General features: G+C 40.2%; 1 protein-coding gene across 2 annotated transcripts in view; it reads left to right on the forward strand.

Annotated features, from left to right (window-relative positions):
- GRID1 (glutamate ionotropic receptor delta type subunit 1) overlaps positions 1–11,515 on the forward strand; it is a 1,072,773-nt gene that overhangs the window by 788,249 nt on the left and 273,009 nt on the right. For both annotated transcript variants that reach the window (XM_019555843.1, XM_019555842.1), the window contains exon 5: positions 8,804–8,857. In XM_019555843.1, the coding sequence (XP_019411388.1) occupies positions 8,804–8,857 (54 nt within the window). The remainder of the gene's footprint in view (positions 1–8,803; positions 8,858–11,515) is intronic.

Here is an 11,515-nt window from a genome sequence, read left to right on the forward strand (position 1 = left end):
TGATAGCAGTCTTCAAATACCTGCAGGGTGATTATAGAGAGGATGGTGATGGGCTTTTCTCTGTGGATATAGGAGACAGGACTAGAAGCAATGGCTGCAAGCTGCAGCAAGGGAAATTTAGGTTAGAAATTAGGAGGAAATCCCAGATTATTGGGTGGTCAAGCACTGGAACAAGTTGCCTAGAGAAGTTGCAGAATCTCCATCCTTGGAAGTTTTCATGAGTAGGTTAGACAAGACACTTGGCTGGAATGGCTTAATCAGGGAAGAGCCTTGATCGGGGCCTAGACTAGATGACTTTGTGAGGTCCCTTCCTGCCCTACTTTCCTATGATCTTATTATCCTAAGCATGGCATTCCAAGAGACGGTATGGGGAGACAGCAGGCATCAGTTCCTGGTGTGGCAGCATGTCTCCTGAGATGCCACACTTTTGGACACTCTGGCCACATCCAGACAATCACAGCCATATGGTATGCGGTGCTGCTGACATGTCTGCAGTGCCACATACCACACATTCAGGTGCTCTTTGTGCTGCCAGGGAGCAGCATGGGGGCATTTTTTAACTCCTGGATATCATGGGGTCAAAAAAACCTGTGCAAAAAAAAGTGGAGCAGTGCACATGGAGGCAGTATGTGCTGTTCAAAACTGGAGCGAGGCTGGCCAGAACTGTGCTCTGGCTGCTGTCCAGGCTGCAAGCAGCAGGATCACTGGTGCTGCAGCCCCAGGAGGCCCCCAGGACTCCAGATACGGGTGCTGGGGCCAGTCCACTGCTGGCCCCAGCCTCCCCTACCCCAACCCTGGGTTACTTGCCATGTGCCAGAGAGCAAGTAGCATTGGTGTTCCTTGGGGACAACTAGTGGCAGCACAAAGTGAGCCACTGCTAGTTGACCCTGGGGAGGTCATGCAGATGCAGCCTCTATGTTTCCAGGAGGTCTTGCTGTCTTGCCAACCCTGGAATAATATTTTTTGCTAGATTCTCCCTTCCAAAAACAAGGTATGCCTTTTATTGGTGGGCGGTGTTGTATGTGAGGAAATATGCTGGCTTCAAAAGCTTCTGTGAGAATATCCTCCATTCTACGGGGAAATCAAGAAGGCAGCTGTATCCCTCTTTCCATAACATGAAATATCAAACTACCAGCTGACACTTCTTAAAAGCAAAATTGAAACAAAGCATATGGAATCCCATTTGCTTCAGTCAAGATGCATATATGTGAATAAGTGTTATTTTGTTATTATGCTTTTCAAAGATGTTGATGTATATTCAAAGTCAACTTGATGTGTGACTTTGGTAAAATGTCAAGCATGAGACCCCTGAGAGGTTATGTTCTCTGCTAATGTAAGATTTGTAGCTTAAAAGAAACATTACTTCTTGACAGCTATACAATTATCTTGTCAATGCTGTACTATGTAATTAAATGGTCAACAGTTAATATAAACATAAATAATATGTGGCATTCTAGTTTTGTAAACTAAATTCTTATTAATGCTTTTGGAAGTATTCCATACACACAGCAGTTTACTTTTATTTACCTTTAAATCAGCCTTGTATGGTGTTGAATAAGTGTGCACCTGTAAATACAAATAAGATTTAGGGTAGCAATTCTAATGTATTATGTTACATTTAAAACAGTAAAAGTAAAGTAATTGTCAGTGTCCCCTTCATCATGGTAATTATTAAAAAACTTTAAGGTTATTCACCATATGACTAGTCATCAGGCTGGAATGTATGTCTATATATATGTTAGAATTTTATGTGTAAATCTGCATTTATCTAAAATCTATCCATGCTTTCCCATTGTACAGTATTTATGAAAACTAGAAAAAAATACTTTCCAGTGAATCAAACCATGTCATTTTGCACATAGCTAAACTCTTTAATTTTATGATATTGTTATTCTTTCCGTCTTTTTTTCCCACTTCTCTCCTACTTGTTAATCTTTCTTGTTTGTTTTGATTAAAATGAATCTCTGTAGTGTAGGAGTTATCACTTCCTTTGTATTTATACAGAACCTGGCACAAAGGGGAACTGGTACAGTACAAACAAGGAAGGAATATTATATTTGAATTTAATGTATTGTTAGGTATATACTACAATATATTAAAATAATATAATATTCATTCAATAATATAACATGCATTCAAGTCATCCTTAGACTTGAAAGAAATGGAATTGTGCAAGCTGTAATTCAGTATAGGATTTTGCAGAATAGGATTTTGACCAGATTTTTCTGTTGTTCATAATGTCTACGTAGCAGCAATGTCTAATTTCTCTGTTACCAGTACAGTAAAAGCTCTGTTCTCCTGCATTCATGGGGAATGGGGTATGCCAGTTAATCAAATATGCTAGTTAATCAAATCTGCTGCATCTGGTGCACCAGGGCTTTCACTCCTTCGTGTAAGTGTGCTCAGAGAGAGGGAGGGGAGTCCCGCGCAGGCTGCTTTGCCCAGGCCATGGTTCACAAGGAAGAAGTGGAACTCAGCTCATGGCGGAAAAAGTGGAAGTGGGACTTCTGGTTTTGCTTTTGCCATGTCCCTCAGAAGGAAGATTTGTATCGACAGATGCCAGTTAGTGGATCATTCTGGATGGTAAAGTGCTGGATAATGTGGCTTTTCATTTTCTGTTTGCAAAGTAGTTTTCCTCTCCTGATTAATAAACCCTAAAATCCATGTTCTTGATAGCTTTCTTAAAACTCTTTGTGAAGATGAGAAGAGGCATGCAAAAGTATGCTTCCATTCTTCTGGTTTCAGGGCATCTCTGGTACAATTAGAGTATCCTGAAGACTATCTGCACTGATAGTAACTGATGATATCATCAAGGGGGCATTAGAGCACCAGGGGAAGCCACAGCCATATATAGGGGCAGGAAAACAAAGGAATCTCCATGATACTTCTATGCCATCTCTTATTTAGTGAAAATCCTACAGTCTGCCAGATCTGCCAGATTTATACTTTGGTGTTAAAAGGTTGGACCATAGTCCAGGATTTAAGCAGTTTTTCTGAAAATTGTTTGTGCAACATTTTTAGCACTGGTCCCTGCATGGTTCAGTGAAGAATTAACTGGAGAGCTCACTATAAAAATACATAGTGTGGATTTTTTTAAAATATCATCCCCAGTAACAGATGTATTTTAGAATTCAGAGCAAAGTGTGTCACAAAATTTTAATGATGAGTGAAGTGGGAAAAAGGTTATGCACTGTAAATAGTAATTTGGGTGTTAAATTTGGGTGGGAGAATGCTTTTTTGTCTCTTTATTGTTTCATTAGTCATTGTGAAAACATTAACATATGACAAAATTCTATAGTTTCTGCACTTCAATTACTGCATTGTCATTATATGGACTGTAGCAAATTGCTGAGGCATCAAAATACGGTAACTTTTGCAAAACTTGTTAGCACCAGAATTGACTTTTCCCATATCTTTACTTTTTTGTAACAAAGACATATACATGATTTCACTGGTAAACAGGTGTACTTTAATACCATCTGTGGAGTTTTCCTTTGATGTTTGAGAGTCTGATTTTTACTCTTACCTCTCTGATTGCCTGACTTGGGTACCTTCTGCATTATAATCCAACTCTTACCCACCACATCTTGATCTAATACTATGTTATCAGTCAAATTTTTTTCTTACAGTTTTTATCAGATAACATTCATACAGCCTGTTTTCAAACAGTTTTGCTTACATTTATTTTTTCCTTTACTTTCAAGAACAATTTGCTGCAATTACTTAGTGCTGAAACAACATGTATAAAACCAGGTAAAATCAACTTTTAGAACTGTGTATATATATTTGTATTAAACCGAAATACTTCTTTCAGTGTCTAGCTTCTTTTTCCTCTCGGATCACGGAGCACAATTGGCCCTAATTAAATTTCCAGAAGGACAAGAAAACAGAACAGTATAAGAATGAACCTGACCTTAATTAACTACGATGTAAATCTGTAGATCTTTCTTTCTTGCTGCTTCTGCCTTCAGTTTTCTCCTTTTCCAGATGACTCAGGGGTCACTACTTCGTTAAAGATCCCAGTTCTTCCCCTCCAGCTGAGTTTCCCACTTCCAAACTAAACCAGCTCCCAGAATCTCCCTATCACCATCTACACCCCTAGGCCCTCCGGGCCTCTGCTCTCTTCTCCCTCCTCCAGCATGCTGCACTGAGCTGCACTGCTCTCTTTTAACGCCAAAGAACAGCTACTACAGAAGTGGCATTCTCTCAGCGTAATCACTGTTTTCATTCCCCTGATCTCTTTTTTGGCCAGTCCCTCTTCACACCATCCAGTTAATTGCTGTTAGATGTGTTCCAATAGTAAAACTGGGCTACATTTTGCTTTGGAAACTGGGCTGTTGCTACAAGTTCATTTGTTTTCCTGTCATTTATCTCAAGAACAAAGCTGCTTGTAATTTTTTTATGTAAGATTGTTCTTCTGCTATTGATGTAAAACAGTTCATGGCGGGTCTGGTTAAGGTTTATTAAAATTTATAAAACATCTGGTGAAAGAGATATTTTCATGGTTTCTTTCAAAAGGAAAACAACGCCCCCCCCCCCCCAAAAGTTAAGAATTCACTTAAGTAAAACATGGCTTATAGGCAATGGAAGTCTTGGGTATTTGGTACCAGGCCACAGAACTAAACCTCTGGCTGGAATGTTACCTGTATTGATACTGGCAGAAAATTATGGCCATGAGCAGGGTCACCAATTAAAAACAAATAAATAATTCTAAACCTCCTAATCAACTAGATGGCTTGAAACTTGAGGATCATGTTTCTTGAGGGAGTCATTCATTGCTTTGTTGGTTGTAGCCATGTTGATCTACCTTGGAGAACACGCTACACCAGCAGAGTCTCCCTATGCCTGACAGGGCATTTGTGCCTGAAAGCTTGTAAAGAACTTTTTTCCAACTATTTAGTTAGTCTAATAAAAGATATCACTACTACCCAAAGAACATTGCCATTCATTGGTTCAGAATTTTTTGACAAAATATCGTCATTGGAAAGTGCTTTCATTGAAATTTTTCTTTAAAAGATATCAGCTTCAATTACATTTTGGTTGGGTAGATTTCTCAAGTCCACTGCTGAATTACAGAAATAAAAGAGGAAGAAGGAGAGGGAGAAAGGCAAACTGAGTTTCCCTAGCATAGTGAGTCTGATCCTGGGATTCTCTCTAATTCCAAGTAGGGACTTAAACTTCATTCTCGCACATCCTTGTCAAGTGTTCTAACTGCTTGGACTGCTGGTAGTTCTGTGGACAGATGTATCCTGGAGAGTCTTATTGGAACTAGACGCCTTTGGCTATCTAACTTTGTATTCCTGCCTGGTTTTCTGATTGGACAAACAAGCATGGTTCCCATGAATACTGTGGACATGTTACCTGGACTAGCACCACTACTTTATATCACCTACACTGTAATGCTGTGATTTCTTTCCAGGTGGTAGATGTCCATGTTACCTGATTGGAATACAAAGTGAGCTAACACATGAAGGTTAACCCTTACAGTTCTTCAGATTAGAAGGTGTATTTTCCAGGTCAGGTGGGGAAAGTTTCATTTTGCATGTTTTCTGTTCTGTTGCTTCTGACTGTTGTGCCTCAGTGGGACCTCTAGTCTCTCTGTGGGTACACTTTCCAAATAGAATGGAATGGGGAACTCTTAGATTGTCTCACTTTTTAGACTCATTTACCAAGCTATAATAATATAATATAATATAATATAATAGAATGCTATTGCACTGTCAAAATTGCAGTGGAGGAAGTATGTACCCTCTCGCAGTTTCTCACAAATCCACAAGTGTCACAGGCCAGCTGGGCACTGTGAGTATATCCATTTAGTTGCAGACTAACTGAGCACTGCAACTTTATTAGCCACTGGGATTTTTGGTTTGGGATCGAGGAGGTGATGTTTGGAAGGAAAGCAATGACAAGTTTCACTTATAAAAAAGAATACATTTTACTTATGACAACAAAAGAGAGAGTTTGCACATATAATAGTTAATAAAAAGTTTAAGCTAATAAACAGACAACATAACAATACAGATTAAAATTGACAGTGATGATAAAACAGATAAAGACATTAACCAAGAGTTCCCACTTGGTTAGTAACTTATTGATAGTCCCTCAGTTAGAAGATGCACATCAAGTTGAATAAGCGAAGTCAGATGTCTCTGAACTGGGCTGTCCAAAGGAGAACCGGGGGTGGCCCCTCAGTCAGGATCTGGTCTTCACTCTCGCAGGGAGTAAGAGAGATCCGTTGGGGTATGAGACAGCAATGACCCTTTTGTTCCATCCTTCCCGAGGGTTACTTTGATGTGAGTGTTCTTTTATACCTTATTTATGCTAATTTTTTAGTTATATAGCCATTGATAATATTACTTTATAGCTGTTATCCTATGGGGTTAAAAGGTGTTAAAAATTATTATAATAAATTACTGCCCAAGCTTGGGTTTATCTAATAAGCAAATTGCAACACAGCATTTTCAGATTTGAAATAAATATTACCCCACCTAAATCTAGCCCCTTCAGAACTCTCTGACTATGCTTTTTTGAGATGTCCTTTCTTGAAATGTGCTGGATAAGCTGGGCAGTTGAATCCAGTTTTTATCATCATCAAGGCTAAATTCTGAAGCTTATCACTTTTGTTAAATTAAGCAACTGTAGCTGACTCAGAAGCATCCCAACTGCCCCAGTTCTGTCCCTTTCTCTGATAAGAACCATCACCATGTCTTCTCCTGAGCAGCTTGCAATCGCTTACCTCTTGCAACTGCTTATGGATCCCTAAGCTTGCAAACAGCTATGTAATATCTAGCTGGCAAGTCAGAAAAACATATTTCCCATTTTATAGCCTAGTCATTGTTCCCTTGAAGTTTTTTACCCAGAGCTGTTTTATCTCCAACAATTGTTTCATTTATTGCTTGTACTTTCTAACATATTCTTTTTAATTTAACTCTGTATAGTAAAAATAAAATCAAGACAGTAAACTGAAATAATAATATTCAGGAAAATAATACAGGTACCAGTAATACCCTCTACAGGATTTTGGTGTACTAATTATATCATGGCACATTGGCATTAAATTATTATTATTTGTGTGATACACAAATACACAGAAACTTTTTTAAAAGAAACTTTTCTTGTTTAAAAAAGGATATTTTGTTCTTGATTATTTTCTTTTCATCATCACCATCACAACAACCATTACTGAAACTCAAAATTAAATTCTCACATATTTAGTACATTCAATATCTCTTATTTCCTTTTTGTTGCAAAAACAGTATCATACTTGCTACTGAGAAATTACAAGCAGAATTATACATGTGTTCCTCTCATCTGGACCTTAGCAACTTGTTGTTCCAGAAATGTGATTTATGCATTTGAAATTAATAATGAGCCATTGTTTCTTATAAATCTCTGTTTGAAGAGCATTGCGCTATAAAATCTGGCTGTTAAAATGTGCCGTGGGTGAAACAAAGGTCTCAAAGTGTGTGTGTGGGGTTTTTTTGGGTTTTTTTCCCCCTACTAAATGTACAGAAATTATCAGTTAATTTTAAGACAAAATAGAGGAAAGATGGAGACTTTGTAGTTTCCAACACATTATTCATCTTTAAAGCAGCTTTTCTTTTTTGATGGAAATGTTGCAGGTCATTACTCCAAAATGCCATCTAGACCCTTTGGGAATTGTATGACAAATATATACATGACTGAATTATTTTGTACATACCCTTATATTTTTCCTTCAAAAATCCCATACCATATTCTATTTTATGAACATTGCTGTGTGTAAAACTGCATATAATGGATGGCAGTGTTTCTCCTCAGCCACAGCAATTCCTGCTGAGTGCAGTGTTCAAAAAACCAAAACTGCTGAAATGGGCTCATCTCTGCCAGGCAGAGGACTTAAATAAGAGATAGTTAAACTTTTTAATGTGTACATGCAATGGCTAGACCTTGTCTCTTCAGCTTTGTGTCACTTTTAGGCAGGGCATCCTATTGCATTAGTGATATTATTTTGACTATAACAGTTTGTTAACCTGTGGATGTTATAGGTGTGCTAATAGATATACAGTTTGTGGAGATGGGTCATTTTGCACAATATTCTAAACTTGCCCAGGTACAGTTGGCCTGTGCAACATTCAGGTTTCTCTTAAGCCTTATTTAAATTACTGTGAGCATGTCTACATATGTGCTTTAATGTGCAGTAGCCCATTCTACTGTGCATTAAAGCAGTGCGTAAAAACCTTGCTAATACACAATAGAATAGGCTACTGCTCATTAAGCATCATCTAAAAAGCATATTGGAGATACTAAATTTAATGTGCATTAGGAAAAGTGCATTAATGCCCTGTAAAGTTGACATGAGTGGTTCATAGGTGGGTTTCTGCACACGGGTTCTTTTCACCCAGCATATTTACTAACCCAGTGGCTGCATTTAGAAAGAGATCTAGCAATGTACTAATGAGAAGTCCATTGTATGACAAAAACCATTCACCCAAAAGCATCATAAATATTGTTCAAAAATTGCATGCCATGAGAAACATACAATCTATCTGTCTACATAGTGCAGAAAAAGCATGTGGAGATGGTGCATTGCCCTGCTGCAACTCTGTTGAAATGTAGGTTGTACTGGTACAGATACTGGAGTTCAAAAAAATCAAAAACACAGCAAAGTACATGACTTCTCTTCCTCTATACCACAGATACTTTGCTGAAACTGTGAAACAAAAACAGCTGTCATTGTAATGCCCTTTTATTAGAAGATGTAAGTAAACCCTGGAACATGTTTTACTTGTTTTATTTATTTTTATTTTTTGTATTTCTGTAGGCTGTGGAAACCAACCTTGCTTCAAAGGATAGTCACTGGGTCTTTGTAAATGAGGTAAGAGAGCCAAAAGATACAAGCTATTTTTGTCCTGGGATTAACTCTTTCATCAACTTTTATTCCTCTTACTCTGCACATTTAATTGTGTCAGACAACATGCACTTTTTAGTTTGCTTTTGAATGCTATAAGAATGCATATTATATGGGTATCTCATTTAGACTGGCATGAGAGGAATATAAAAGTTAAAAAAAAAAGTTGTACATGTTTTCTACTGAAAGATTCTTCATTTCTTCTCTATGCCGTTCCATTAGCTATTTAATGGGGGAAGAGCTACTCAAAAGACACATCATAAATGCATATAGTATATGTGGATATAGTACACCATTTGCTTTCTGAAAGCATGAAGTCAGAAAAGAACACTAAAACAAGTTATAAGGCCTGCTACTTGCTAGATTAGTACTAGGGCTGTGCAAATGGCAGAGTTCCATTTTGACCAGTGTTTTGACATTTTGATGGAACAGTGTTTCGTTTTGAATTTTTGTAATACGAAACAGCTGTTCCATTTTGTTCGATTGAAACAGGGTCAAAATGTCAAAATTGTTTACAGGTTTCACCCATAGGATATAATGGGGAAGGACAAAACAGCTTATAACTTTGCCATTTTTAGGTTGATTTGGATGAACCTTGCAGGATTGGTGGCCCCTTCTGACAAAATGAAGCCTGCCAAGTTTCAAGGAGATAGGTGTAGGGAGTTCAGGGAAACTGCACCTGAAAGACTTGAAAGCAAAATTGGTGTTGTGTGTCTGTGTTAGCCACAGTGGGGTCAAAACTGCAAGCATGCTAGCCCCTGTAGAAGTGGCAAAGCCTGCCAAGTTTCAAGAAGATAGGTGCAGGGGTTTGGGGGAAACTGTACCTCAAGCTGCAGACAAGCAAAACTTGTGATGTGGGTGACACTTTGTGTTTTAAGGTGCAGCATGGTGAAAGCTACAGGCCTGCTAGCCCCTGCTGAGGCCACAAAGGCTTCCAGCTTTCAAGGAGATAGGTGCAGGGCTTCTGGGTTCTGGGGCCCTGTACCTTTACTTGCTGACAGGCAAAACTTGTCATGGGTGCTTGTGTAACCGTGTCTTGGGGCACAGGGGTGGGGAAACTACTGCAGGCCTGGTTGCTAGGTCCTGCTGCAGCCACAAACCCTGACAAATGTTAAGGAGATAGGTGCAGGAAGGTTCTGGGCCCTGTACCCCTAGCTGCTGACAGGCAAAACTCGTGACATGGGTGCTTATGCAACTGACTGTCTCTGCCTTTGTCAGCATTCTTATTAATGCTTTTGGAAGTATTCCACGCACACAGCAGTTTACTACTTTGTCCTTTCCCATTATAGCCTATGGGTGAGACATCGAAACAGCGTCAAAATGGCAAAACAGTTCAACTTGCCTTGTTTTGTTTTGAGGCTGTTGCAACTATGTCTGTTCCATTTTGATTTTGCTGTTTCAACCTCAAAATGGGTCGAAAGAGCATCAAAACAAAACTGGCAGCAAAATTTCACACAGCCCTACTTGGTACAACCTGCATTTATGAAATACACATTTTTTTTCTCTGCTATAGAATTATGACTCACTTAGGCAAAATCCAACATCATATGAATACCTAAGATGTCTGTCGCAGGGCACATAGGTGCCTGCTTCTAGAAGAACAGAAACTGCCTAGGGAGAACCCACAGAGCCAGACAGGAGCTCAGGTGGAGGTTGCCATGGCAGATAGCTAATGAGGAAATTAGCCTGCACCTGCACCTGGTCAGCTGGCCAGAAGGGGCAGAGCCCTGGGCCCATATAAACCCCAGGACAGGGACTAGGGAGTTCAATTCTCTGCTGGCAGCCAAGGGAGAAGGAGGCCTCCTACAGTAAGTGTAGGGAAGAGGCCTGACTAAGTTCTGCTCCTAGTAATATAAAGGGGCCAGCATACCTTATGTAGCTTGTGTTATGTTATAGCCCAGGGGCTTATGTTTGACTGTTGTTATGTAACACCGGTGGTTTGAGTGAAGCTATTTGGGGGAGGCGGAGGCCTCACCGGGGGCCCCCTGCAGTGTAGGGACCCCGGCACCAGTAAGGGCGTGGCATTTGGGCTGTGGGGAGCCTGGCACCGTGGGGTGTAGCGACAAGGGGCTGAATTATAATGAGGCCTAGGCAAGACAACATCAGTACCATCTGCGAGGCTTGAGGCATGGTAAAGGGGTGGTTTGGAGCCATAGATATTGTCCATAAGGCTGGGGTGTCCCTGCGACATCTAGTTTGAATTGGGACTGTAACAGAGAACCCTAACCCTGTTACTAAGAGGCAGGTTGGCCCCTTTAAGCCCAGAACCTTCCAGTCACAACTGGCTGGTCAAGTAGGGGTTAAGGCTCAAGCCCTGCCAGCCAGTCAGGTGACCAGAAGGGGTAAGTCCTGGCTCACATATAAACCCCAGGGCTGAGGCCAGGATGGCAGTTCCCTGCCAGCAGCCACGGGAGAAGGAGCTCTCCCAGAGCAACCGAAAGGGAGAGGCCTGACTGCAAGTACAGCCTCTGGTAAGGGTGAGGGCTAGAGGATCCCGGGTGTGGCTTGGATGATTTCATAGATTTCATAGACTTTAGGGCTGGAAGGGACCTCGGGAGATCATCGAGTCCAGCCCCCTGCCCAAAGAGCAGGAAGTCAGCTGGGGTCATAGGATCCCAGCAAGAT

This window comes from Crocodylus porosus, unplaced genomic scaffold, assembly GCF_001723895.1.
Source record: "Crocodylus porosus isolate Cpor-Errol unplaced genomic scaffold, CroPor_comp1, whole genome shotgun sequence".
In the NCBI taxonomy this organism is placed as follows: Eukaryota; Metazoa; Chordata; order Crocodylia; family Crocodylidae; genus Crocodylus; species Crocodylus porosus.